We start from the raw sequence: 25,457 nt of genomic DNA, 5'->3' as shown, positions 1-25,457 counted from the left end.
TGTAATTACTTCAGTAAGCTTTTTATTTCTCAAATAAACGACTTAATCGTCCTTATCTTCACTAAAATAATTCTTAACAACTCTCACTAATTTCACTGACGGTCCGTAAATAGCCCAAATCACTGGATAACTGACAGTAACCAAACCGAAATAAAAGATAGTATCGCTGCGATATGACTTCTTCCCATACCAATTCGAATACACGCTCAAAATTAAAGATAGAGCACCGAAGGAAAAGGCCAGAGTCCCAGTTACTACGTGGATAAACTTGACTAGTCGATGGTAGTGCTCCGCTCCCAATTCCTTGCGGTACCACAGCACAAACCCGTTGATGATGGGGGGGCTCGTGCTAATCAGAGCCAAAAGGCCAAATAAACCGTGCCAACTGACAAAGTGGCTTTTTCCCTTATTTTCCTTGTTAATGTAAGCCACAATAAATCCGATCACAGATAAGATGTATCCTGTTGAAAGAATTATAACATGGATCTTAACCCTGAAGCCGCCTTTTGTTTTGAACCTCCAGTAGGTGTTATATTTGTTGATTGCGTACAAGCCTTCAGTCATTAGGAGCATCCACTAAAAATAGTTCATTAAAGATTAGGAATTAATGATGACAGTATTTTACAGGGTCGCCGTTTTATTAGCCCCACCACTGAGGTGGGAACTTTACGCTAATTAAACCCATTCCATATCTTTTAAGATAATTAAGATCCTCATAATGTAGTCAGTGAATCGAGCACCCTATATATGAGGCATTTCTTCGAAAGAATTATAAATATACGGTGAATTTAACTGGTACTATTTCCAGTGGGGAAATCCGTAAAATATGGAAAATACGACTCATGGTCTTGATTACAATCGGGACTTTCTCCTCTAAAAGCATTAACCTTGAATTTATAGGTGGTTATATGTAAGCTAAAAGAGTACAATTGCAATAGCTGGCACATTTACGATATCGTTTTTAAAAAGATATAATATTTACAATACAGGAGTAAATGCCTGAAATGAACAAATAAGAATGATAATTCCATCACAAGCAAAACGTGTATATACACATTTGATAACATTTTATCATGAAATTTTCATAGATCCCCTTCAGATTCTCTAATGTTCTGTAAAGATTACGCAATTAACAGCAACAAGTATTATGAGACAGATATGAAATTTCTTCGCATTTCTTGACAATAAGATGGACGACATTGCTACAAAAGACATTGAGACAAATTAATTTTGTTCTAATCCTTCTTCATATATCTTCTATAGAACCTCAACGCGATAATTATACTGCAGTTTTTTTGACTATATAGCTATATACACCTTTTGCTTATTTTGACTCAAAAGATATCCCCTTAAATTTGTACCACATGAAGCTCGCCCTGTATAAAGAACACTCATTGATCGTTAAAAAAACAACTAAAATATACTCCTTCAATAAGTTTTTTAAATGATCACTCGTTACTTATATACGATAATTGTAAATATGAATCTAATATGACCTAGTTACACGTTCTACTAGACATAACCTCAAGATTAAATTGATTATTTGTTATTAAAAAATACGTAAACGTTCTCTTACTAATACTAAAAACTTACCCCGATAGCCATCAACAGGGGATGCCACGTGAAGAAATCAAATTCGGGCCTTAGGGCCAATTTCACTATTAAGTAAACAAAAAGCACAACACTGACGTGCGCCAATGAGGTGAGGTGGGTGCGGAAAGTCACTTCATCTTTGGGTTTCTCAAGTCTCTTTCTCTTGAGTTTGCCGTTATTCTCTTCTAAATTCGTCATGTTTTCGGCGGGATTCTCTGGCAGGAGCTTTTGTGCATCGTCCGCGTCTGGTGCCATTGCGATTTCAACTAAAGCGGTTCCGACATAATAGGAGCCAACCCGATCAACATTCTGCAATGATTCAGAATTTTTTAATCTTGTTTCTAGCGTTTCATTGTCTGATTTTGCATTGATGCTTCGTTGAATGTTATTTGCACTTGTGGCCTCTTGATCATCTGTAAATTCCATTATAAAGTATGTGAATTGATTTTGTGAAAAGGCGCGAGTTTTTAATTGATATATTAGAGGAAACACTTTGGGGAATTACATACACAACACTGTTGAAGTTTCTTTGATTTGAATATCAATTCGAGTTGTTATTGTTGATAAGCCCTGGTTTAAGAATTTTGCGTGCAACATGTTTATATAACATTCATGAAGATGGATGTATTCATACAGGGTGAGCCATCATTGCACTAAACTGTTGGAATCTACTAGTAGAAGTTCATATAGACAATTTATTCGTTAAGTTCTAAACATCATAAGTTTGCCAAGTATAACAACTTCAAAATATCACAATATATTGTTAAGTTATATTGGGGTTTTCGACAAGTAAATCACGAACTTACAACGACGGCAACTGGTGTTATTCTCATCAAAACTCATTTTTTTTGCTAAAAAAAACTAAGATATTGCGGAGTTTTACTTGTGCAATAAATTGCTAAAAACCGCTGGTGGAAATCTAATGTTCAAACACTTTCAAATCTAGGAGCTGCCATTGCACCTTGTAACCACAATTTTTCTAATTTAAAAACTAAGTAAAACAGGAGTAGCCCAATATAAAACAAAAATCACTTACAGCTAATAATTAATTGACTAGTGCCAATATAATCTATGGGTTATTGTAAATTGTACAGGCCAGACACTTCAATCCAATTGCACCTTGCAGCTGCAATTAATACTTTCTGATTTCATATTTCGTCAAAAACATCACCTAAATTGTTACTGATATGCTTACCTTATGTAATACATCGTCATTTAATCAACCTTATAATATAATCTCTCGCGGTTTAAGTACTACTTGAAACAGTCTATAGATTGAAATAAATACTGCTGGATTCTCTGCTAGATAAATAAATAAAAGGAACCACTAGGTCTTACATTACAATTAAACTATTTTCTCTTGTGTGTACTGTAGGCCTGAACAGTAGTGCAACATCAAAACGGACAGTGCGTGCACTTTGGCGTCCGCTTGACCTATTAAAAATGCTAATTTGGCCTTCTCCACCTCGGATTCTTCAGTGTTCAATTTTTTAGTCAGTTCCATGTGTTCTGAAGTGGACAGATCCAGGGTTTTCTTTAATTCCGCCATCTGAAACAATTATTATATAAAATTAAAACAAGATCACACCATTTTTACCATTAAATTGATTTTTTCTTTCTTCTCCTCTGCCGCCAACGAGACGTATAGTCTTTGGCCGCTTTCCTTAGCATTGTCCATTAGGGATTCATCCACAGGGCACTGCAATACCTGTGTAAAAAATACCCAATTATTTTAAGATTGAAGTGCAATAGGGTATAAATATCATTACCTGATCAATCAGTCTTGCTACAGTGTCACATGCATCCTGAGGGGTTTTTTGCACTTCGTCCAGGGCAGTGGGACAAAGGGCAAACGGGTTAACACACATAAGGGATTGTTTTCTACTTGGTGTTCTTTGGGGACTTGGCGGTAAGCTACGAGATGTGATGGAAGGTGAACCTGTCGTTTGTGTGTGAGATGAATGTTAAAAATTCCTACAGGAGAATGGAACCATAATTCTTACCGGGGATACTGAGATTGGAAACACTATTAACCCGTTTCAAATTACCCTCCAAGTTGTCTGGATCCTCAATAACCGCCCCATCACCTGACTGTAATACAGCTTCAGTTAATGAATCTGTCTTGATTTGTGACAATCTATCAACGACGCATGCGTTGCTTGTCTGACATTTGACAACGCACTTTTTGTGACAACACATGCCGCACTGCCTGCACTGCACCGCATCTTTCAACCAAATCTACAAAAACCATTAGAACAAATTTCCTGTTAATACACCTCACTAACCTTTTTTGAGCAGAAATCGCAGTGAGTCGTCCCATGGAACTGCGTCCTAAGAAAATCATGCTTACTCCTCGTCCCCGCAACATCAGTTTTAGCATCTGTCGCGGTTGATGTTTTCCTGCGGGATTCCGAACATTCGAGAGGCGTCCAAACGAAAGATAATAAGGCATCCCCAAAACAAAATACATGTTCGAAGCCTGAATGTGCCAGTAACGGATGCGTAGTTGCTGACGTTGTTACACCTAATTTGATTTTTTATTGATTGAGCTTAACTTAAAACATTATAAAACCTGGAGGCAAGAAGGAATAGCGCCTTGAGTGATGGCCTAAAACACTGACCGAACACTCGGACGTTACATAATTTAAGGGGACGTTTAAGTATCCCAGAAGGACGTCAGGTGTATTAGCCTGAATTGCCCAGGCGTTGATATTAATATATTTAACGCCTTCTCTGACTGGAAAGCGGAATTCATCATCGAAGTGAAGTAAATTGTCCACTGGCAATATTTTGCCTAAAAAAAAAACATCATGACACGATTTAAACGAATTTCTTCTTACCTTGAAATATTTCTATTTGAGAAAATATCTGCTCGCTTTCCATGCTATCCACTTCAGTCCTCACTATTTCTGGCAAGTCACAAATGGAGTTTTTCTTTGAAGACAGTGCTCGAGCTTTTTGAGCGGCCCCCGGAGATCCTCCCCCGCCTTTTCGCTTGCGCAAACTAAAACTACTGATAGTTTGGGCAATTTTAGCCATATTTTCGTTTGTTGACATTATTTTCGGCGATCGAGGCTTTCTGTCATCCTTTTTCACGTCCACAATCACAAAGGACTCTTGCTCTGCTTGAGTCAATTCAGTCTCGCTATCGTCACCTGTTTTAAAAAAGAAAAAGACGTGAGTTGCAGAACCCTATCCACATAAAAATCATTAATCTTACATTTAACATCTGATGCCAAAGACACAGCTAATTCTTTCTCTTCTGTTAATTTCCATTTGGCAACATAATTTTCAACCACTCTTTCTACCCTAAGCGTAACATTGCTGCCTGCTACAGACTTCATGTATTTGGCAACCTGAGGTACTAAGGTAACTAACTTGTTTTCAACTGAAATGACCTGCAAAGCAAATTAGAAACTAATCCCCCAGCTATTCTTAAAGCCAGTAATATTTACCACATCAGAAGCTCTCAATCCAGCGTGATATGCACATGAGTTAATAGTTACACTGTCAACTACAACCACACCACCATCTTGACGGAAAATCACACCTAGCTGAACCTGTTTCAGTTTTGTCATTGTTATTTCCAATGTCATGACCATAGCTTCATCTTTCTGGCATAGTGAGATCCATGGAATTGAATCTGAGGTTTTAGATATAAATAAAATTTTTACAGGTAAAAAGCAAATCAAAAATTTACCTATAGCTACAGTTAAATACACACTCTGAGCAGTCTCAGGAACTGATAGTCTTGACACTTCAGAAACACTCATCTCCAGTGTTCCTTGAAGATTCACCTCACTGTCATCTATGTCTAATTGGCTGGGATCAGTTTTAACAAAGAATGGTTTATATCTAAGAGACAGATTTAACTCTTAAATCTATTAGACATTTTAGAAGCCTTTTACCTAAGTTTATAGTTAGGCAAAGTGTGTTTCCTCTTAATAGCTTTCTTGATTTGATTGACTATTAAATTAGTTATGTTTGACTGAAGCTGCCTGCCCTGAAAGTGAGACTCTACAGCCAACTCTAAGACAGGTTCTGTATAGAAGCTGAAAGACCAATGGGTGTATGGCTGTCTTGAGAATTGCAGTCTTGCCAGCCCACTGATTTTCTTAACTAAAACATGAAGAAAGTGTTAGTTAATGCTTTGATACAATACAGCTGCAAGTGACCTTTAATTGAAAGACAGGCAGTTTTGCTAAACTTCATTTTGGCATCAATGCACAACAAAAAGTTGCCACTATAATCTAAATTGACAGCAATATTAAGACATTCTATATGGTTGTTTTTTGGGTCAAGCTTAACACTCTCTACAGATATGTCTTTAATATCAGGAAATTGGGATCCTAAATGCATATCCTTTATCTGAAACTATCATCATAAGCATGAATCAATGCTGCTGCTTTGAGACTTACCGTTATTGAATCAAAACACTTTCCCATTGTGGTTTTAGTTAAGAGTTCATCAAATTCCATGGTTAGCTTCTTATACAGCCATCTTTTGATGGTCTCCGAGTGTCGGAATTCATGAAATAGGAATTGCATTATGAGACTTACAGTTAGGCCGCCTTTGCTTTTATCACTTAAAACTTCTGAATCTAATTTTTGCTTAATTGCCTGGAAGAGGAGAAAGAAGTCAATTCAACGTACGGTGCTCGGAAATCAAGATTTCTGCGTTTAAGAAATTTGGACGTTGATGAGCGAAGTAATGTTGGAAATACTTACTTGGGGCAAGGTATAATCAAATGATTTCTTATGACTGGTGCTTGTCACTATAGGACTCTTTTTCAAGTAGATATAGAAAACATAATACTGGATATAAAGAGTTAAAATAATACCGAAAAACACTGATACAAAAGCCACGAAAAATACACCGAACAAATCCATTTTTATATACAGCAAATTTGCTCTATCACAGTTTAAATAAATACACCAATGGAATGTATTAAACTAAAAGTGTTAACATGTACGTTTATTAGTTGTAAATGTGTACACTTCTTATATATATTTAAATTAAAAGTATGAGAATGATTTTTTATGTTACAAAAAAGTTAATCAACAATTAAATACATTTTTTGGCACGCGCAAACGCAAGCAAGCAGTTTTACACTAAACCGAGTAGATACATGTAACATTTGGTTCTTGATTCGCTACTTTGTTCGTGTTTCATGTCGATTTTGATTTCAAACACTTTAATACAACAAAAAAAAAATGTTAAATGAGCTTACAAATCTTTCCTAGTTAGACTTCGGGTAATATTAAAAGTTTATGAATCAAAATAAACAATAATTCAAACTTTAATACAATCTTGACAATGTTGACATATCCTGAACTGGCTCTTCCGGTATCGTACGTGCAGGACAACGCATAAAGTTTAGCAATAAAGAACAAACATTGACCAAGATGGTATGCTATCTTTCTTATACACTCATAATTTAATAGGCAACACTTGCAAGATAGAGAGAGTTGAAAATTAAATTATTTTTCGGTCCCCCTACATGACGCCTGGGAACCTTTTTCAAGGCAACTGCCAAAAAAACGAAAAGTTAGGTTAGAATAGTAAAAGGCGTTTTGTGATACAAAGCTTTACCAGACTCTCAAGTCTTCGGGATTATCTCCTAAAAGCAAAAGACTTTTAAAGATTTCAGGCAATAAAATCTATTCGTTTTGCTGAGATCAAATTCTATTAATTCTGTGTTGCAATATAATGATCAAAATCTTTAAATCTGCAATAGATTTTTAATGGAAGACCGTGTTGACCAGTTGCTTGAATCTACCTCCAACTACCTGGCTATCATTAAGTGTGACACCTCTAAAATGTAAGTTAAGACGCCTATAATCTTTTAGACCACTTAATTAATTCTTTCCAACATTGTTTCAGTACTGTACCTTTTAAGTGTGCAATTCCCTCTTGCAAAAACTCGTTTCTAAACTATCAAAGCCACCAGAGAGCCACATACAAATTTCATAACTTTCCCAAATCACTCAAAGAGAGATTGAAATGGAATGCTATTTGTCAGTTGCCTGCAGACACTCCTCATTCTTACATTAGGAAAGTTTGCTCTGAACATTTCACTTTGGATGATTACCAGAGAGATTTGAAAGGAGAACTTTTATCTCCAGGAACAAAGCGAAGCTTAAAGCCAAGTGCCTTGCCTAGTATTAATATTAATTATAATCTTGAAGAGCTTGATAAGCTTACTTTTTATCCCTTGTCTAGTTCCGACGAAGAGGAAGAGGAGATTGCAGAGGGAACTGGTGAAAAACTACATAGGTTCTTGAGTATTTTGAATTACTTCATTTTTTTTTCCAGATTTAGCTTCTCAAGTTGAGAACTTAAAATATCAAGTGATTTCGTTGAAAAATCAAATAACTGCAACTCAATTCACAATTTCAAAAAAGCTTAAATCAGCCAAAAGCCGTAAAGGTTATCTAGCCCATTTCAAAAGAGATCTAAAAAAAACTTCTAAAGCCATAAAAGAAAGGAAAACTGCTCCAGAGTAATATTGATCTTATTTCAATAGATTTTTTAAATGATAACAAATTGATATTTTTTTAGAAATTTTCTATCAAAAGCTCAAATTGAACTCCTCAAAGGTGAAAAGAAAAAAGTCTTTTGGAGTGATGATGACCTGGCCAAAGCCTTTAGTATAAGGCACATGGGTGGCAAGGAATTTTACTTGTATATGAAAAATACCTTAAACTATCCGTTACCAGCTTTGGCCTGTGTTCAAGCTTGGGCTGCTAATTAAAATTCTTTCATCATATTGAATCAAAATGCCTAAAGACGGGCAAGGACAGAGGTCAAACTCATTGTTATGCAGCATCGTAGGCTGCTCAAATAGCAAAAGACAAACCTCTTCCACTGCAATTTATTATTTGACACCCAGAGAGACAGCATGGGCAGAATTTTGGAGACGGGCATTGAAAGATCGAATAGGCAGTACTCGCATTGAAACTGGTAATGTACTTTTCCTTTTCTTTGTTATTGTATTTCTTACCAAAAGTTTTAGCTGCACTTTGCTCCAAGCACTTCAAACCTGCAGCTTTCGAGAGATTTTCCAAAATATTAATTAACTGTGCAGTACCTACAATCTTTCCCAATGATGATGAGACAGCACCCCCCCTTCCAAAACAGGAAAAATTAATGCAAGGATCCACTTCAAAATCTAAAGTCACAAAAAGACTCTCAAACAGTAGAGCTTCATCATCTTCTCAGTATCAGGGGATTAAATATAAGCAGGAGGGTGGTGTTAAAAGGGAAAGAGAAGAGGATGATGCTTCAAAGCTAAGTGACTCGTTTTTGCTGCGGGAGAAAGAGAAGCTTATGCAAGTTGTGAAGCGCTTAAAAAAAGAGAAAAAGGATCTTGACAGTAAGTTGAAAGTGGCCCGTAATAACAAGCAAAAAAAATTATTTTTCTTAGATCAATTAAAAGAGTTAGAGAAAGCAGAGGCGGAGACGTCGCGAGAAATAAAGGAGCTGAAACGGCAACGTGAAATAAAACATAAAGAGTACTTTGCGATGCCCTTGGCGGACCAAACATTACTGTCCAAATGTTATTCGCCGGCCCAGTTACGGCGTTTAAATTTTAGATTTGATCATGCTCCATGGACCGAAAAAGACGCCTGCGTGGCTTACACTATATCCTGCTTAACCAGCCAGGACTTCCAGCGTTTGTTGAACTCAGAGCTTAAATATCCGTTACCTGGCAGGGCTGCTCCTTCAAAGAGAAGAGCGACATTCCCTTCAGTATGGCTAGAAGAACGGAATGATGAGAATTGACTTTGCATAAACTTTGGAGTTGATTGTTTTAATAGTTTGGTGAAAAATTATTGATACCAAAGGCTTAAAAATTAGAATTGTAATAATATCAAGAGAATTGTTTTTATTTTGTTGACTTCCGCCTTTCCCTTCAAAGCGAGGGAAATTGTAATGTGTGGTAATACTGAAATCCCCATAAGGAAAATATGTTTTTTATTTATCTAACTAGCTATCTGCACTGTTTAGTGCAAAACAAGTACAAACCATATCAGTCTTATTATATATCATGCTTTGTTCATGATTTCTAGACTTATTCACACTGTAAAATCCTACAGTAAAAATAGGTAATTTGAGCAATGATTTGTAACTTTTCACCAATTAAATAGAAAACATTTGGGAACTTAATCATTAAGTTTAAAAAAGAGTTCAATCACATGAGTAATTAAAAAAATATCGACTCTTAACACTACTATATTAACACAGCAAATTGTCTCAAGTTAAACTCCACCACGTCAGTTAAAGAGCGAGTACTGCCCACAGTACTTTAGTTTTGCCTCGTATACCATAAAATAACGGGGGTAATATTCCGAATCGAAATATTTAATGCAGGTTTGTCCACCCTGTGCCCATACAGTGTCAAAACCAAATGTGGGGAAAAAGACGTCATTACCATGAGCTTGAATTACGTTTTGAATCAACACATCCACCATAAACATCGCCCGAATGGGATTGTTAAATTTCGAGCTGCGTTTAAATGCAGTGTTTGGTTGGGTTGAAAAATAAACACCTGGTCCAAATTTAAAGCGATGACCTATAGAATCGTTTACAGCCCTCAACAAACGGAGTGTAACCCACGTGATTATACTCACCATACCTCCAGTCAAAATTCATTGCACAAATTGAGTCAACACTGTCTACTGAAGTATCATGAAAAAGTGTCTTCATATCAGTGTAACCTCTGTTCTCATATTCAAATTTTTTATGCAGAAATTTGGTCCATAATAGTGGGTTTTGGACTCTGTAAATACCTCTGATCTCTCGAATATAATTTCCATTTAATTTAGCTCGAACATTGATAAATTCGGTAGAGTAAGGATCTAGGCACACTCTTGAAAAGCTGTTAAATTATAACACGTGTTTTAAGTGTGGAAGTAAATATATATAATAGGTATATGTAAAATTATAAGAAATAGGTAAATGGTTCACCTTAAGTGGGGCTTCATTTCAGTCCAATTCGGAGGCGTTAGATTTAATATATCTTGATAATTCATGTTGCATGTAAACACAGGTAACGAAGTAGAGACGAAGTTCAAGACAATTTTAGTCGAAACGATAAATTTTAGGCTTTTTTTCAAAAAATCGGAGACGTTCAAAAATATCAATAAAAATTAATAAGATTTTTGCAATGCTTATGCATTCCTAACCTCAAAAACTTCACAAAGTGGCCTAATGTATGTTACAGGAACATTTGGTAGATGCATGGTACACTCCTTGTCTGGTACCATTTATAGGAATTGTCAGATGACATTCGTTTGGTTGAAGTGCAATAAAAAAAATTTCTAATATTCGACCATTTTAACACATTTATTAGACGTTAATGAATGTAAAGGCGTGCGTAACTAATATTCTCAAAGATCTTAAACAATAACCCTTTGAAATTAAGCAAAAGGAATGTATAACAAGCTATTTACACATTAAAAACTACTGAATAATACCACAACGCAGAATAATTACTGTAATCTTACATTTCATCAGGATTGAACATGCCCTAAAAACAAAAACTCTTGAGAAAACATCACATCAAAGCAGATTGTTACCTTGGCCCTCCTCAAAATTGAATCTTTAGATGAGTCATAGGGATGGTCCTTCGATGGGATTTCCAAGATGGCAGGAAGGGGACTGTTGTGGCTGTCTACCACATGCCTTATGATTTCAGCAATGTTCTGATTTATCAAAATTATATCAATATCGTCTCTTTTCAAGAAACGCTTGAAGCAATCCTCAATTTCACTTACAGCAGTGTCTGAAATAATGAGCTGGAAGCGGCAATGGTTGAATACTGCTTTACTTACTTTTGTCCACCACCATGAAATTAGGGTGTCTGTTTTTGTTGATTTCTCCCACGCCCCCCAGCAGGAATCCTACACAGGTATCCTAATGGAAATAGAAGATAAATAAAGTTGAAAAGAAAATGTTGGGTAAAAAGGGGACTTGCCTCGTCTCCTATGACGGAGATCAGTTTTCCCTTTACTGCACTGTGTAGGGCCATTTTTTTGGTTTATTTAGGACTGACAAAAAAAAGGGATTTTTGCAGGAGAGTTTGTCACCTGACTCAAGCAGATGACTGCTATTCAACGTTGTCAACTCGACAGTGAAGGACATCCCCAAATAGGATCTACTATTCGAATGCTATTGGTCATTTGTTATTAATTTCAAAAAGAAAAACTAATTTGTGCTGTTCTTTCAGTATGGAAAAATTAGATTTGCGGATAAATAAAAACACATATAAAATTATGAAATCTTAGGAATAATCTATTGCTTTGACAACGTTGTTGCACAGTATTTTTACGTCATTATTCGCTAGCTAGTAACCTTTTGTCTTTGTCTAAATCAGTATTACAAACAAAGACAATGATAATACGTTTAAAGACAAGTATGTTTGGTTGCTTACCTTTGGATAAAGAGCTTTTTTCGGCATTTTAAACTCGTCTCAAGTTTCATTTTAAACTTGTCCCCATTTTATTTAATTTATTACATAAATAAAACCGCAATTGAATATTCGAGTAAAATTTGCTTTGTTCATTTGCTCCATCGCTCCTCCAATATTGAAAAGTCAAAGAGGCAAAAGAGGATAACAAACTTGGTGAGGTTATGAATTTTCACATTATCTTCATTTAAAATTGAAATATCTCCGATTTGAACTCTCTTGAGGCCACACTTTGTACCTGAATATGATATCAGTTCATATCCTTACCTAAATCAATACAATATTCACGCAAAACTTGCATAGAGATGCCCGCGAAGAGAGAAGTCACCAAAAGCCCCACTGAGGACCACCTAATATCCCCTGCGGATCCTGCGCCCAATGCTGAAGGCTTAAATGAAAAAATTAAAATGAAAAAACATATGGGCCTACTTGAGGGAGTAGCCATTATTTTAGGAATAATATTTGGCTCTGGTACAAGTACATATATACATTCATGAGAAATTTTTTTATATTTCCTCTTGTAGGAATATTCATATCTCCTAGGGGGGTAATAGAGGAAGTAAATTCAGTAGGTTTCTCATTAGTCATATGGATTCTTTGTGGTCTTCTATCTATGGTAGGAGCCTTATGCTATGCAGAATTAGGTACATGTATACCAAAGTCTGGGGGAGACTACACATACATCAATGAGGCCTATGGGTCTTTGCCCTCATTTTTGTATTTATGGGCTGCCAATGTGATTTTTGTGTGAGTAACACAGCCATGAAAAAATCTTAAATACCACATAATTATGTTATAGACCCACTACTAATTCAATAATGGGATTGACTTTTGCTAAATATGTTATACAGCCTTTTTTCCCTGAATGTGACATGCCTGATCTTGGAGTAAGACTGATGGCAGCTGCTATCATATGTGAGTGATTATAACTGTAATTAACAAGAGTTTTATGAACTCAAACTTGCAGGCTTTCTTACTTTTCTCAATTGCTACAATGTGAAAGCAACAGTAAAGTTGCAAAATGTCTTTATGTTTTGCAAAATTGGGGCTCTAGTAGTTATAGTGCTTATTGGTATTGTCTGGATGTCTCTGGGAAATGTGGAAAATTTCTCCAATGCCTTTGTGCATACCACTCAGAATCCAGGCAAAATTGCCAAAGCTTTTTATAGTGGGATTTTCTCTTATTCTGGTTGGTATGTTCTGGTAAAGTTACTGTTTTGGTTCATTTTAATTTTATCATTTTCTAGGAATTATTTAAATTTCATGACTGAGGAGCTACGAAATCCTTTTCTGTAAGTAAATGGTAAATGTTAAAAATCCTGCTCTATATAGCTTTTTCAGCAATTTACCTAGAGCAATCTACATTTCCCTGCCTCTTGTTACCATCATCTATGTTTTGGCAAATATGGCTTATATGTCTGTTTTAACTCCAGATGCAATTGCCTCAACCGATGCCATTGCTGTGGTATGAGCAAGAGAAAATGGGTTGTTTTTGGTGTAAAATATTGAATTTGATTATAGACTTTTGGCAATGCAGTACTAGGGAAATTCAGTTGGATTTTACCAATATTGGTAGCAATATCCGCTTTCGGTGGCCTGAGCGTGCACATAATGTCTTCTTCCAGGGTGTTATATGCCGGGGCCAGAAACGATCATTTCCCGGTGATGTTGGCTCATTTAAATGTGAAAACTCTAACTCCCGTGCCTAGTCTGATATTTCTAGTAAGTGAAAAATCCTTATACAATAAGACACTCTTCCACTTTCATTCTTTCCAACAGAATATATTATCTCTAATCATGTTGTGCTCAAGTGACATCCAGTTGCTTATTCACTACTGCACTATAGTGGAAACATTCTTTGTCACACTGTCAGTTTCTGGGGTTTTATATTTCCGGTACGTAGATATTTCTAAACGCTTTTACATGTAATCTATTTCGTATTTCGTTCTTAGATGGAAGTATCCCAAAATGGAAAGACCCATCAAGGTCCACCTTGCAGTGCCAATCATTTTCGTGATAATCTGTGTCTTTTTGCTGATTTTACCGGTGGTTGAGTCCCCTCTAGTATTTCTGGGCGGGGTGCTCATTACTCTCAGCGGAGTACCGGTTTATTATTTCGGAATAGCGCAAGAAAAGAAGCCGAAAAAGTTCCGCAGCATTTTGAGTAAGTTTTCGGATGGACGGTGCTTTTAACATTCAATTTTGATCATTTCAGAAGGCGCCACAATTCTCTGCCAGAAGTTACTTCTGACTGCACATGAAGATGAGTAGGTTTAGGTCTATTAAAATTGAAAATATTATATAGGTAATGTTTGTGTGATTTTGTTCTAAATTTGCTCTCTGAACGATTTTACTTCTGTATGAAGCGACTTTTAAGACAAGTTTTAAGGCGTATCGTCTTCTATTTTGTTTGTATTGTATAAGGCAATATTTTTATACGATAACTTCTTGTGGTTAGAGAAACAAAGACAACTACATGATTATGTACTAAGTATTTATTCCTTCCACAGCAAAGTCACGATTTCTTATTAAAACTCAAATGTTACCATTATACTTGTGCTGTGAAGTTACATCGTTGTTATATCGTTAGACACGTAAGAAAACGCATTTTTTTTTGTCTCTTAATGGCTTTTTCAGTACTCTCCTATTTGCTTAAAATACTGTAATTTTTACGTCTGATTTAGTATTTGTTTTATTTTAAACGCTCCCATCCAAAATTCGTACGCAAATAGTCTTCCTCTAATCTGTTTAGCTGGTAAGATTTAATAATAAACTTAATTTCTAAATACCCCAAAGATACACTCCACGACCCACCCAAATCATACTATAATTCCTTAAACTTGTACTCCCCCAGAAAACGGCAACATGGTACTGTTCTTTTGTTCAAAGTTTCTATAGCTTTAGATGGCGTAACGTCATCAGGCAAAGAGCGAACAGTGTTGCAGAAACGTGAGAAATATATTTGTTGTCGGGAGAAATTGAACTCGAAAAGGTGGACAAAAGTGGGGCCACTTTCGCCCGTGTTGATCACATTGACATGGGCACGGTGAATTGTTTTCCGGACAAGTGACGCAAAGTGCTACTTTCAGCTTACAAATGCTCATGGGGAGAAACAAGTAAGGTCGAGAAAGACGACCACTCTATGTACAATACGCGATAAATGATGATTCGATATCGTTGCTAAGCAGCTTTGAATACACACAAAATGCAGGCTGCGGAAATGTAAACAGTAAATTCCTTTCTTCGATCGTTTATACCACCATAGACCATAATGCGGCGTTCATTTTCGATAGTTCACGTAAGTTTTAAATATAAAGTCGACAACATTCTCTAATGTCCTTAAAACACTTCAGGACGACGATGATCTCCTCAACGACAACGAGCCAGATCAAATCGAGAAGTTTGACCTCAAGACGGGATTCTCGGACTCCGATGACCCAGGACCCGACGATGACATTATCACTAAACCCAGCCCCAAAAAACGTTCGCCAAAAGTAGTGTCGCTAAAGTTGTTTTTTTTTTTTTAATATGATGAGGCTTTCTTAGATGCTGCTTGACCGACCGGAAGTGGCTCTAAGGGGAAAATCTAGCGCGGGGCCTTCAAATCGAGCAGTTTGCAACATCCCCAGCAAAACTCCCAATTCCAGTGATAGTGAATTTAGCGACACAGATAGAAAACCCAAGGAGGTTCCGGGGGAATATGACCCCGCGCAATTTAACGATTTAGCCGTAGACCCTGAGATTGCTGAAGTTTTTGAGTATATTACCAGGTATTAAACCTCTAACGAATACTGCTGGTTGAGCTTATAAAAGCCCCACAGATACACCCCCGCAAAAATGTCTTCAGACTACAAATTTAAACCGTTCATCCCAGAATTTTTGCCTGCAGTCGGCGACATTGACGCATTTCTTAAAGTGGAACCACCAGAAACAACACTTTCGGGCGAGATTTTCGACGAGAATATCTTGCAGTTAGGGTTACTAGTTCTAGACGAGCCCGCTTCTAATCAAAGCGATCCAGCTTTGTTACATTTGCAACTTAGGGCTGCCCACGATGAACCCATGGGAGGAAAGGAACAAAACCACATTGTATGTTGATACGCCGATATCCTCAATACCATTATACAAGTTAAGTTCTTCAGGTTGTCAAGAAAATTGATAATTTGGAGAAAAACTCCAAAGTAATTGAAAAATGGATCAAAGACGTGTCGCACTTGCACAAAAGCAAATCATCTCCAGTAGTCAGATATTCACAGTAGGTACCAATTTCTCCACATAATTACTAACGTACTTATAAATACTTTCTAGGCCTATGCCAGATATCGATGACTTAATGCAGCAATGGCCGGAAGATCTCGAGCAAATATTCAAAGAGAAAGGCTTTCCCAAACCTGAGCCCAATCAATTAGTGTCTGATTACGTGGAAGTCGTTTGCAACTATCTTCAAATTCCGACCTCCAAAAATAAGATCCAATCTTTGCATTTGTTGTTCTGCCTGTATACTGCCACAAAGCAGACTCAGTTTTATCAAGTGCAGTCCGCGCTCAATGAAACCACCGCCAAAGGTGGGGTAGAAAATGCAAAGGGCGGTGCTGACCAGTTGGTACTTGATTAATTGTAATGTTTTATGCAGTTGCATTTTGGTTTATGAATAAATGATTTGATACACGGTAATGGGATTGCATTTTGAAATACAAATACGTACATTGCCTATTTTTCCCTATATTGTGTACAGTTCGAATAGATTGCATAAGCATAACAATAGACAAATGTTTATCGTATTGTTATACATATTCATCAGCAGTCTTGTACAATTTATATACGTGTTTATCGATGCAAAATTTTCGCAAACTGTATCTGACGCAAATCATCCGTTCTCGTAATAATAATGAAAACGTATTTTCTTGTTGGGAAAATGTTCGAAACTTGAAACTCTCGTTTTTTTTTTTATTTTTACGATTGGCCAAAATGTCAAGAAAAAGGGACTTTGCTCGGCCCGACGATAAAACGTCATAATGCAAGAAAGTTTCGACTCGGACGATTAAAAGGTCACGATTAAATTCTGGTTTCTACCGGTCGGAAAATACTAATACGAGTGCAATTAATTGTACGGAAATAGCCGGTCCATTTAAAGGTTAATATGGCGCAGACCGTTAAATTAAAAATAATAAAGAGCGCAAAAATGAGCATGTTATTGCTAGAAAGCATTTTCTTAACATATCGCTTAATTAATTAACAATGACGCAAAAGATACCATTGCCATTCCGCGTGATCAACGAATATGACACTAGATTTTGGTAATTTGATACATGAAATTTGCACTTTTGCACAAACACGTGTGATTATTTTGATCTAAGAAGGTACTATAGACTCAAACACCTCGATGAACAGAAAATAGGAAATCTTTTAAGACGTAATATATATTCCATTCTAAAGTAGAAATAAGAAACAAGAATTCAATACACGTTGCACAACCATAATAACTAAAAGTAATCAAATTACTTCTGCAACCTGATAAGGGGAAGCTTTACAAACCTAAGCCGCTGTTGGTTAACTAGCCCAAGTTCTTTCATCATAGAGACCAATATATTATTTAAGCTGACGGAAAACGCAAAGCAATATCATTTGCTCAGTAAACGGGTTAGAAACAAGTATTTTAGCCACATATATAATGGCAAAAGTAATAAGAAATATCTTCATGAATAGCAGCTCTAGCAGTAGTTCAGTGGCAACTTCTCAACCAGCGGTTCAAAGTGCGAAACGTGTGATCGATTTGCAAGAAGTGTCCTGGCACGACACGATCAGAGACTGTTGGATAGTGGTTTATGATAGAGTTTATGACATTACTGGATTTCTCGAAGAGGTACGTAGCTATTGATTGTAAGTGATTAGCAGTTTTAATTAATGAATATTTTATATGCAGCATCCAGGTGGAGATGAAATTCTTATGGAATATGCGGGACGCGATGCCAGTATAGCGTTTAGAGACACAGGGCACTCTGGGCAAGCTGTTCGACTGTTGGAAAAATATTTCATAGGAGAACTTCCAGTGAAGGAAAGGATATTTCGCATTTCCGGAGGGCTTACATTTTCAGACATGCCCATTTAACTGCTTTTTAGATATTCTCCGTATTTATATTCCCATTCAGTATTACACTCAAGGATTAATGTATATTACTAAAGAAATTGTTGTATATTTAGTTTATAATAATATTTATTTATGAAACATGTGAGCGGGTAATTAATTTAGTCAAATTTTGTTAATATCAAGTGAACTTTGACGATATCAGTATTGTTCTTTTGATGCAAAGCTAATAGATATCCTAGGAGGTTTTGCCGTTTTTTCCTAAATAAATTTTTGATATTATTACATGGGGTTCTCGGCATTTTTTGGTTGTATACGTAATGCGGAATGATGAAACAAAATATGTATGAATTGGCCAAGATAAGCCCGGGAAACCAATAAACAAAAATAAAATCTACGAAGGCAAAAGTAGAAATCGTATGTCTCCAAGTTTGAATCGCAGCTGCAACATTCTCACATCAAAAGATTTGAGTACTTGTCGTGCTATCAAGTTAAAAAAGTACACTGGACAACGCTGTGCCAACACTCTGAGAAACATTCGACCATTCATGTCATTATATGATTTAAAACAAAAGAACTGTGCGTCATTGCCGTTTTTTGCGTTTTTCTTGGATGAGTTCCGTGCAAAAGTAACGATTACTTTTCTTTATCGGAAGACCGAATAAATAAGCGTTAAATACTCTATTTATAGTAAAGGGAGACTCACATTATGGCAGTTTACGTCATCCATGCAACCTCTTGCACAGCAACAGATAAAAAAACAAACCTCCAATTCCCCACATATACATATTAATCACGTTCGACTCCTTTGGCATTTGACATTTGCTGATGGCGTAGTTATTTGGAGTAAACACCCCCTGCAATTGGCAAACTAGTGATAGATATTTTACATATTTTCAATGTAATTACCAAGGCATAATTCGGGTTTTCCTTGTTGCGCCAACTGAAGCTGGGGATTGTAATTTCGATTCCATCTCCAATAGGGAGTGGTCTGGTACAGCCATGATGTGTGTGTCCAGAAAGGGCCAAACGAGGCTTAATCTTCGTCATCGTCTTTTTGGTATCACAGAAAATATTTGTAATCATTTTCTTACCTGATGGAGAATTTGATGTGTTGCTGCCTTGCTTAGGCATTCCCAGGTTTCCCTAAACAGTTCCTTCTCTCTCTGAGGCATAGGGGCAGCATCAAAGTCCTTGCAGTCTTTATCGGAGGTTCGATATAAGGGATAATGCTATAAAGTTGTTTGCAAAGAGTAAGTACTAAAATTTTAAATTTCTTTGGAGTTGTTACTGACCTGCATCAGAATGGGCCTACTATATTTATCTAATTTTAAATTGCAGCCTCTTTTGAAATCCTGAGTGCAAGCTAATGTTTCTAGAAATGAGTATGTGATGACATGATGAGTCATAATCTCCTGTGAGTTTGCAAAGTCATCTGTTGTGACTTACTCTGAATTTTGGCCAATTCCTCTTCTGCAGGTTTACACAAGAAACATCCATCTCCCTCCAACGCCATACTATTTACAAGTACAAAATGATTTCCTCTCACACTGACTAGTTGTACAGAAGGGGCATTAAATCCTTTCTCAAATCTCGCTTTTAGATAGGGATTGATACTGAAACAAGCAAGAATGAACTACTTCCTTTCGCAACAGACTGTCTCTTACTGGTAATGAAATCCAATATCATGATTCCCAACCACAACATACATGTTTGTCCTCTCAGGGACGCTAAACAAGCTATTGAATCTAGCAATATAATAGTCAAACTCCTTCTTAGAGCTGTATAAACCTTCATCAAGGAGGTCTCCCAACACAAATACCTGTTCAGGCTTGTGGATGGTAATTGCAGTCTGGAACGCCCTGTACATTTGCCACTCACGCCTTAGTTTGTCAAACCAGTGCCCATGGAGGGAGCCAAGAAGGTGGGTGTCAGCCAGGACCATTACTTTTACTGGCGGTTCGCTTGATGTTATGTTGAGGTCTTGCTTTGAAGGGTCTAAAGTTGGCCATGAGCACTTGAAAATAAATTTTTTGGTGTTAGTGCTGGGTACCAATTAAATACGCCATATGATCTTGATATACATAAAGAGTTGATACTTACAGTTATCTGTGTTATGTAGAATATTAAAAATTCACAATAAAAAACCAGGAATGCCAGGGCCAAAAAGGTTCTTGTTAGAAAATAAATGGGCGGTTTCATATTTCATACTTAAATGTTCTGTTCCCACTGTTTAAAAGCTAATTTTAAAAATTGGGAAATGACAGTGAAATATTAATCTTACTAAATAGGGTTTATTGAATCATTCGTATATATTTATTTCTAACTTTCGCTATAAGCTGGTTATTGATAAGACTTTGTGTATTTATTAAAAACAATAACATAAATCATTCCATAACCTAACTTTCCCGATAAACCTCGGTCAAGACATATAAAATTATTACAGTTTGTTGCAACACGCATTAGTGATAAATATATATAGTGCCCACTCTCCTCGTCAGATGGGGACACCTACGATTTGTAGTGCACGAAATTTCAAACTGCAGCACCAATTTTAAAAATATATACCGAAATTTTTATAATATTAGAACGATCAAATGTAAACCATAATATAAAGAGGTTGACACCAATGAAGTGATAGATATACTATTAAATGATTTATAATTTAATTCCTATGTTGTGGGAAAGTCAACAAGGTTGGACAACGTTGTCACAATCGAAACCAAAACATGACGAAAACTCGCCTTCCCATTCCCATTCATGAGGCAGGTTTGCCATGCGCCCGTTCCCTGTTTGTATGGTTTATTCACGCTCAGTCGATCCTGGTATTCCTGGCATATTTATGTAGATATGGACTGGTTCATCGCGTGGTAGTGATTGGACTTATCAGTTAATGGTTGAAAGAAATCCAGTAACCATTTTATTCGATATTTAAAAAACGTTACGGGCAAACTTCTTATGTCACCTGTTGAGAGTTTTCACAGTGTTTAATTCGTTCGATTTTCCTAGCAAAAAAAATGTTATTAGTATTTATTTAAGAACGTTTTTAATTATCATTATTGCAGTCGGTGACAAATTCGTTATATTTTTCAACAGTTCGACCTTACCAGCAGCAGGTATGAATTTGTCATTTTTTAGCGCAAATAATTTATACGCTATTTGTTTATCTATACACCATAATGTTATGTTCTATTACATGGGGTATAATTTAGGATGTAATTTTGAAAATAGCACAAATACGTTTAAAATAAATATGTAACATTTATGTGCATTTCGAATGTGATCATTAAAAAATACTTCGAGTAGGCGTTAAAGTACTAGAGGCATGTCTGGGATCAATTCACATGTTGGGTGGTAAATAGGAATTTGTTCAATCAACGCCCCACGTTTAAAGTTTACCGCCTTCTGCGATGTGTTTTTCTAGTGATCACCCCTTCACCTCCGACCCCGTCTGTGGAAGTGAATGACACAATGATAATAATGAATCCTCAAGTTCTCGTATAAGGTAATTTAACGATCATTAATATAAGGAAATAAACATAGTTAAGTTCGTGTTTATTACCTTGGCGTACTTTTTAAAATATATTAATGAGATGTTCAAGAGCGCGAAAAACAGTGTGGAAATATGGCTGCCGAAAGCTACCTACGCCCGTTTCATACGTAAAAAAATGGCGTAATGACAAAATAGGAGAAGTGCGAGCAGTCGGCCATTTTGTCGATGTTTTTAGTGCCGATGTCCGAATTTCAAGTTAACCCAGTTCGGTCATCTGCCCCCTTCTAAAAATGCCAATTAAAGTCCCTCTGGGATTAAATCAGAAGATCCCTCTCGGAAGACACGGATCGGTGCTCTCGTGGTAAGTCAAGATACGGCGAACCTCCACTTCGTTGCGCCAGATATTTCGGGACACAGATCCAATACGGCAGTGTAGACGCAATAAGTTGGCCATACATCAGTCATTTAGAGGGGAATAAATAATGAGCACATAATAAATCTCTCCATTCGCATATAAATATACACCATTCATCAAACTGTCAGGGCGGTTTTGTGGAAGTTATCTATGGGATGCCCACGGGTCTATGGGGGATGCACCTTGACGTGCGGCGTGCTACGTGTCTTCCCGCACGTTTTCAATGGAAACGGTCACAATAAGACTGTGGAGGGCGGACGTGGAACGGAGAGGGTTGATTAATTAGATTTGTCGGAAGTTGATTAAAAATGCAAAGCAGCTAATTAGATTATTTGTAGGAAATTGTCGTTTTTGGTATGGCCTGGGACAGGGCCGGCTTCAGCGACTCTGGCGAAATTCTTAATTACCTACCCCCCCCTGCCCTGAACAAAAACTGCCGCCCAATCTCGTCCCCCGCAATGCCAGTGCTGCTCCAGAATTTGACTTATTCGCAATTTTAGTTGTCATTACAAGAAGACTCGAGCCCTTGAGCACGTTTCCGGGCTCGTGTTTGTCACGGGAACTTCTTCCTTCTTTGCATATCGGCCACTGAAATAATTGAAACTTCGTAGCAAATTAATAAATTCATTTATCATCGTGGTTGGTCGTTCCGTGCCGTGTAATTTTATTGTTTTTGAGTTGTTTATATTGCTTCCCGGAATGTCTGGGGCCTAATAAAGTCAATGAAGCGCTTACACATGTGGGGTTAATTGGCTTGACTCCTTTAAAGTTTAATTACGTTCCTCCTTAATGTAATTTGGATATTCGTATACGATCGTGTACTCCTTATGCGTGCACGGTCAGGACTTTATAGCCTCGACAGAGATGGGCGTACGATCTATTAATGGTATTCATAAATCATTGAGGAGAGCAACCTGACCCATTTCAGCCCGCGAAATTAGGTTAAATGAAAATCGATTCTCAAGAACAATCAATCAAACAAAACAAAAAGCGCAAAAGGGGGCTAACAGGAACGTACACCTAATTTATTTAGGTTAGTGATGACTGTTCTTTTATTGCGGCTTAAAAGGTCCTAGAGAGTGAAAAATCTAAAAGGAGTGATTTTGATTTTTATTCATTTTATTCAATAAATCATTCCGCATCTGCAGCCGGAATTTCCCCCTTTTGTCGATGCAAAAATTGCATACGCGATTTGTAACTTTTGTGGCTTTTTGTTGGCGAAAAGCGAACATGATCGATACAGAACCGAATGCCATAAACAATGCGTTTACATGACCTTCCATCACAATTTTAATATTAGAGATACGATATGTATCTGACTCCATGTAAAACCCGACAAACTGAGGCATTTAAAGTGACCATGATCATGGTCAATAGTACGGTATTTAGCTGCTTATCAGGCCTTGATTTACCCGATGGTTAAGTAATGCCGATTTTCTACGCTACTTTACGAGTTAGGTTCTGAATTCGTTATGAGCTTAATTGATTGACGATAAGGTTTCGCGATTAATTTGAAGGTGGGCCAGTTTTTTACACAAGGGAGGGAGCTTTTCAAGAAAACAATCCAAAAGATGGCATCAAATGGTGTAATTAGCCACACGTGCAGCAAACATCCACACATGATAATGTGGCATTTTTTGCATCTAGGCAATTAGGTACTTAATTTTTTTTTCTCTCTAACGAGCTACAGAGACACGTGCCCAAAACATATCTGCGTTATATACGGGACGATTACGTAATGATGTATGACGTTGCTGACATTTCACGTCGCTATACGGCAGCTATTTAGGTCTCATTTTAGGCTTCAACATTAAGTCGATTTTCTTCGAAATCTATACATATGGCATTAAGCCGCTCACGTTACGCCGACTTGCATCAAAGCGCGAGCTCAATTAAGTTTTTCCCGAAAATTTCAGGGCTGCTTAGTCGGATAGAACGACTCCCTGGACATCTTGAATTCGTTGATATGCGCCGATCGTGGTGCATGTGACGCTTATAAAATTACCTGCCGATTTCTATCTTCGCAGGCATTCGAAAAATGTGCTTTTAGTGTTGGAATTCTCACAAAAACACTCTCTTTATCGCACCTCACGCCTGTTTGTCGATAAATATGTTTATAAAAATTGGCGCTTACGTCGTCATCTGGGTAAATACTTTGTTATTGAGTACTCGTCTCCTGCATAATGTACGTTTAATCCATGTTTTTGCCTATGAAGGCGTTGTTTTGGGTTATTTATACTCGAGGGCGCTTAGACAGAGAAAATACATATAAAAATAACATCCTCCACATTTCTAATTCCGATTTGAGTCAATCGGACGCTCTCTCGAAATATATTTTATTCATGGAATAAAACACCCACGAGTTACATCAAATCTTTCCCATCTTTACGGACAATCTGGGAAGCAATTTTCTGGTCTATAAAAGGAGGCCGATGGAAAGTGGGATTATGGTATTATTCGGATTCGATTGTTAGTGATAAACGCCGGCCTATTGGGAAGTCATCTTGTTTACGACCTATCTATATTTAAGCTTCTGATTAATAATGCGTATTATTTCAACGACCAATTTCCCCTTCGTGTTGGTAATGGTCTCTCGCCGCAAGGTTGCCACAAAAAATCTCCATTAAGCATCGTCGCGACAGGCAATACATAAAATTTATAACTAAAAGGAACGAGTTTCTAGGCGTTCCAAAACGCGACTTTTCGAGAAAACTTCCATTTTAAGACGTTGAGACCGTTGTCGCCAAGTTGTCAAGAAAACTTATACCCTTTACGTCTCCGATGCCTTAAACGGCTTAATAAGCACATTCGCCCCCACGTGTCACCGGACCTATCCATTAGGTTTCCTCGCGTGTACATAAATATGTATGTATATATAGATATTCATCAAACTTAAAACTGAAAGCAACCACTTTCTCAATATTCCAAAACGTGAATTTTCAAGGAAACTTCTATTTTTATAATACCTCAAATGTCCTCTTCACCAATTTATCAAGAAAACCGATATCCCTTACATCATCCCGTTGCGTTGAACGGCTTGACGAACGTATTCGCCTTATCAAATTCACTTAATTAGCGAGGACTCCTACGAACCATGGCTTTATCATCATCGGCAACGCAAAAAATGAGATAAATTCATCTTTGAGGAAATTGGCGCCCCCGCGTTGACGCAGCTCCTTGGGAAACTCTTGAGGTGAGACCCTCATTAATTTCGTGCACCAACAATTCGAAATCAAGCTCGAAAACAAAACTTGATTACACCCATTGCACGGTAATGTTGTTTACAACTGCAGTATAAATAGGTCGGAAAACTGAGCTTTCTTAGAAAAAAGGATGGAACCTTTCATGCGCTTTGGGGAATTGGTTTTGTTTTTAATGACAAATTTGCTCGTGCTTTAAC

At 37.0% G+C, this 25,457-nt stretch overlaps 11 protein-coding genes across 13 annotated transcripts in view; 6 read left to right on the top strand and 5 right to left on the bottom strand.

Moving 5' to 3' along the window:
• Positions 1–5: 5 nt before the first annotated feature.
• Positions 6–2,156, bottom strand: LOC136341918 (transmembrane reductase CYB561D2-like). Its single transcript, XM_066287296.1, has 2 exons — positions 1,594–2,156; positions 6–576 (listed from the first exon to the last, which is right to left on the bottom strand). The coding sequence occupies exons 1-2, from the start codon at positions 2,017–2,019 to the stop codon at positions 43–45; spliced, it is 960 nt and encodes a 319-aa protein (XP_066143393.1). The 5' UTR covers positions 2,020–2,156; the 3' UTR covers positions 6–42.
• Positions 2,157–2,274: 118 nt separating this feature from the next.
• Pdzd8 (PDZ domain containing 8) lies at positions 2,275–6,952 on the bottom strand. Its single transcript, XM_066287287.1, has 14 exons — positions 6,321–6,952; positions 6,012–6,212; positions 5,769–5,961; positions 5,502–5,712; positions 5,294–5,448; positions 5,049–5,236; positions 4,814–4,991; positions 4,434–4,748; positions 4,166–4,387; positions 3,879–4,117; positions 3,597–3,831; positions 3,363–3,532; positions 3,191–3,301; positions 2,275–3,142 (listed from the first exon to the last, which is right to left on the bottom strand). Exons 1-14 carry the CDS (start codon positions 6,480–6,482, stop codon positions 2,939–2,941), a joined length of 2,784 nt encoding a protein of 927 aa, XP_066143384.1. The 5' UTR covers positions 6,483–6,952; the 3' UTR covers positions 2,275–2,938.
• A 165-nt stretch (positions 6,953–7,117) lies between these two features.
• Positions 7,118–8,347, top strand: LOC136341920 (uncharacterized). The gene is made up of 4 exons (XM_066287299.1): positions 7,118–7,414; positions 7,477–7,853; positions 7,909–8,095; positions 8,155–8,347. The coding sequence occupies exons 1-4, from the start codon at positions 7,338–7,340 to the stop codon at positions 8,345–8,347; spliced, it is 834 nt and encodes a 277-aa protein (XP_066143396.1). The 5' UTR covers positions 7,118–7,337.
• A 25-nt stretch (positions 8,348–8,372) lies between these two features.
• On the top strand, positions 8,373–9,475 carry LOC136341919 (uncharacterized). The gene is made up of 3 exons (XM_066287298.1): positions 8,373–8,556; positions 8,609–8,968; positions 9,020–9,475. Exons 1-3 carry the CDS (start codon positions 8,373–8,375, stop codon positions 9,376–9,378), a joined length of 903 nt encoding a protein of 300 aa, XP_066143395.1. The 3' UTR covers positions 9,379–9,475.
• Positions 9,476–9,555: 80 nt separating this feature from the next.
• On the bottom strand, positions 9,556–10,825 carry LOC136341921 (protein mono-ADP-ribosyltransferase TIPARP-like). Its single transcript, XM_066287300.1, has 3 exons — positions 10,564–10,825; positions 10,227–10,474; positions 9,556–10,168 (listed from the first exon to the last, which is right to left on the bottom strand). The coding sequence occupies exons 1-3, from the start codon at positions 10,626–10,628 to the stop codon at positions 9,870–9,872; spliced, it is 612 nt and encodes a 203-aa protein (XP_066143397.1). The 5' UTR covers positions 10,629–10,825; the 3' UTR covers positions 9,556–9,869.
• A 97-nt stretch (positions 10,826–10,922) lies between these two features.
• On the bottom strand, positions 10,923–11,732 carry Vha14-1 (V-type proton ATPase subunit Vha14-1). The gene is made up of 4 exons (XM_066287303.1): positions 11,573–11,732; positions 11,430–11,511; positions 11,175–11,380; positions 10,923–11,125 (listed from the first exon to the last, which is right to left on the bottom strand). Exons 1-4 carry the CDS (start codon positions 11,624–11,626, stop codon positions 11,099–11,101), a joined length of 369 nt encoding a protein of 122 aa, XP_066143400.1. The 5' UTR covers positions 11,627–11,732; the 3' UTR covers positions 10,923–11,098.
• Positions 11,733–12,079: 347 nt separating this feature from the next.
• Positions 12,080–14,747, top strand: gb (genderblind). Its single transcript, XM_066287289.1, has 11 exons — positions 12,080–12,220; positions 12,368–12,535; positions 12,589–12,811; positions 12,864–12,979; positions 13,032–13,257; positions 13,312–13,356; positions 13,406–13,529; positions 13,586–13,786; positions 13,844–13,959; positions 14,017–14,228; positions 14,280–14,747. Exons 2-11 carry the CDS (start codon positions 12,370–12,372, stop codon positions 14,333–14,335), a joined length of 1,485 nt encoding a protein of 494 aa, XP_066143386.1. The 5' UTR covers positions 12,080–12,220; positions 12,368–12,369; the 3' UTR covers positions 14,336–14,747.
• PGAP5 (Per1-like protein PGAP5) lies at positions 12,331–20,544 on the bottom strand. 3 transcript variants are annotated; one of them, XM_066287293.1, is made up of 8 exons: positions 20,253–20,544; positions 19,817–20,166; positions 19,599–19,765; positions 19,445–19,524; positions 19,244–19,381; positions 19,059–19,190; positions 18,856–19,006; positions 12,331–12,452 (listed from the first exon to the last, which is right to left on the bottom strand). In XM_066287293.1, exons 1-7 carry the CDS (start codon positions 20,349–20,351, stop codon positions 18,872–18,874), a joined length of 1,101 nt encoding a protein of 366 aa, XP_066143390.1. In that variant the 5' UTR covers positions 20,352–20,544; the 3' UTR covers positions 12,331–12,452; positions 18,856–18,871. The 3 variants fall into 3 exon arrangements, with proteins under 3 accessions (XP_066143390.1, XP_066143389.1, XP_066143388.1); XM_066287292.1 differs by lacking the exon at positions 12,331–12,452 and having other exon boundaries at positions 17,448–19,006; positions 20,253–20,378; positions 20,434–20,543; XM_066287291.1 differs by lacking the exon at positions 12,331–12,452 and having other exon boundaries at positions 17,448–19,006; positions 20,253–20,543.
• Positions 15,000–16,738, top strand: IFT46 (intraflagellar transport 46). Its single transcript, XM_066287294.1, has 6 exons — positions 15,000–15,362; positions 15,418–15,558; positions 15,611–15,834; positions 15,886–16,153; positions 16,207–16,319; positions 16,373–16,738. Exons 1-6 carry the CDS (start codon positions 15,336–15,338, stop codon positions 16,677–16,679), a joined length of 1,080 nt encoding a protein of 359 aa, XP_066143391.1. The 5' UTR covers positions 15,000–15,335; the 3' UTR covers positions 16,680–16,738.
• On the top strand, positions 17,736–18,434 carry LOC136341923 (cytochrome b5-like). The gene is made up of 2 exons (XM_066287302.1): positions 17,736–17,927; positions 17,988–18,434. Exons 1-2 carry the CDS (start codon positions 17,736–17,738, stop codon positions 18,171–18,173), a joined length of 378 nt encoding a protein of 125 aa, XP_066143399.1. The 3' UTR covers positions 18,174–18,434.
• A 397-nt stretch (positions 20,545–20,941) lies between the features above and the next one.
• The window catches only part of LOC136341908 (uncharacterized), a 36,571-nt gene continuing 32,055 nt past the window's right edge, over positions 20,942–25,457 (top strand). The window contains exon 1 of the mRNA XM_066287282.1: positions 20,942–21,265. The gene's annotated coding sequence lies outside the window, so the exon portion shown is untranslated. The remainder of the gene's footprint in view (positions 21,266–25,457) is intronic.

The sequence above is a fragment of the Euwallacea fornicatus genome, chromosome 11 (assembly GCF_040115645.1).
Source record: "Euwallacea fornicatus isolate EFF26 chromosome 11, ASM4011564v1, whole genome shotgun sequence".
In the NCBI taxonomy this organism is placed as follows: Eukaryota; Metazoa; Arthropoda; class Insecta; order Coleoptera; family Curculionidae; genus Euwallacea; species Euwallacea fornicatus.
This window is presented reverse-complemented; position numbering and strand designations above follow the sequence as displayed.

Coding starts and splice junctions, on each gene's coding strand:
- LOC136341918 (XM_066287296.1), bottom strand. CDS start 2,019: ATGGAATTTACAGATGATCAAGAGGCCACAAGTGCAAATAACATTCAA. Junction 577..1,593: donor CCCTGTTGATGGCTATCGGG/GTAAGTTTTTAG, acceptor AACTATTTTTAG/TGGATGCTCCTAATGACTGA.
- Pdzd8 (XM_066287287.1), bottom strand. CDS start 6,482: ATGGATTTGTTCGGTGTATTTTTCGTGGCTTTTGTATCAGTGTTTTTC. Junction 5,449..5,501: donor TTGCCTAACTATAAACTTAG/GTAAAAGGCTTC, acceptor TCTGTCTCTTAG/ATATAAACCATTCTTTGTTA. Junction 3,143..3,190: donor AAGAAAAAATCAATTTAATG/GTAAAAATGGTG, acceptor TAATTGTTTCAG/ATGGCGGAATTAAAGAAAAC.
- LOC136341920 (XM_066287299.1), top strand. CDS start 7,338: ATGGAAGACCGTGTTGACCAGTTGCTTGAATCTACCTCCAACTACCTG. Junction 7,854..7,908: donor GGAGATTGCAGAGGGAACTG/GTGAAAAACTAC, acceptor TTTTTTTTCCAG/ATTTAGCTTCTCAAGTTGAG. Junction 8,096..8,154: donor GAAAGGAAAACTGCTCCAGA/GTAATATTGATC, acceptor ATATTTTTTTAG/AAATTTTCTATCAAAAGCTC.
- LOC136341919 (XM_066287298.1), top strand. CDS start 8,373: ATGCCTAAAGACGGGCAAGGACAGAGGTCAAACTCATTGTTATGCAGC. Junction 8,557..8,608: donor CAGTACTCGCATTGAAACTG/GTAATGTACTTT, acceptor CAAAAGTTTTAG/CTGCACTTTGCTCCAAGCAC. Junction 8,969..9,019: donor AGAGAAAAAGGATCTTGACA/GTAAGTTGAAAG, acceptor TATTTTTCTTAG/ATCAATTAAAAGAGTTAGAG.
- LOC136341921 (XM_066287300.1), bottom strand. CDS start 10,628: ATGAATTATCAAGATATATTAAATCTAACGCCTCCGAATTGGACTGAA. Junction 10,475..10,563: donor GAAATGAAGCCCCACTTAAG/GTGAACCATTTA, acceptor ATAATTTAACAG/CTTTTCAAGAGTGTGCCTAG. Junction 10,169..10,226: donor GAATTTTGACTGGAGGTATG/GTGAGTATAATC, acceptor ACGATTCTATAG/GTCATCGCTTTAAATTTGGA.
- Vha14-1 (XM_066287303.1), bottom strand. CDS start 11,626: ATGGCCCTACACAGTGCAGTAAAGGGAAAACTGATCTCCGTCATAGGA. Junction 11,512..11,572: donor TCTCCGTCATAGGAGACGAG/GCAAGTCCCCTT, acceptor TATTTCCATTAG/GATACCTGTGTAGGATTCCT. Junction 11,381..11,429: donor TTTCATGGTGGTGGACAAAA/GTAAGTAAAGCA, acceptor TCATTATTTCAG/ACACTGCTGTAAGTGAAATT.
- gb (XM_066287289.1), top strand. CDS start 12,370: ATGCCCGCGAAGAGAGAAGTCACCAAAAGCCCCACTGAGGACCACCTA. Junction 13,530..13,585: donor CAACCGATGCCATTGCTGTG/GTATGAGCAAGA, acceptor ATTTGATTATAG/ACTTTTGGCAATGCAGTACT. Junction 14,229..14,279: donor AAAGTTCCGCAGCATTTTGA/GTAAGTTTTCGG, acceptor TGATCATTTCAG/AAGGCGCCACAATTCTCTGC.
- IFT46 (XM_066287294.1), top strand. CDS start 15,336: ATGCGGCGTTCATTTTCGATAGTTCAC. Junction 15,559..15,610: donor CCAAAAAACGTTCGCCAAAA/GTAGTGTCGCTA, acceptor AGGCTTTCTTAG/ATGCTGCTTGACCGACCGGA. Junction 16,154..16,206: donor GAAAGGAACAAAACCACATT/GTATGTTGATAC, acceptor TAAGTTCTTCAG/GTTGTCAAGAAAATTGATAA.
- LOC136341923 (XM_066287302.1), top strand. CDS start 17,736: ATGGCAAAAGTAATAAGAAATATCTTCATGAATAGCAGCTCTAGCAGT. Junction 17,928..17,987: donor TTACTGGATTTCTCGAAGAG/GTACGTAGCTAT, acceptor TTTTATATGCAG/CATCCAGGTGGAGATGAAAT.
- PGAP5 (XM_066287293.1), bottom strand. CDS start 20,351: ATGAAACCGCCCATTTATTTTCTAACAAGAACCTTTTTGGCCCTGGCA. Junction 20,167..20,252: donor TCTACATAACACAGATAACT/GTAAGTATCAAC, acceptor TTTATTTTCAAG/TGCTCATGGCCAACTTTAGA. Junction 19,766..19,816: donor GATATTGGATTTCATTACCA/GTAAGAGACAGT, acceptor TGCTTGTTTCAG/TATCAATCCCTATCTAAAAG.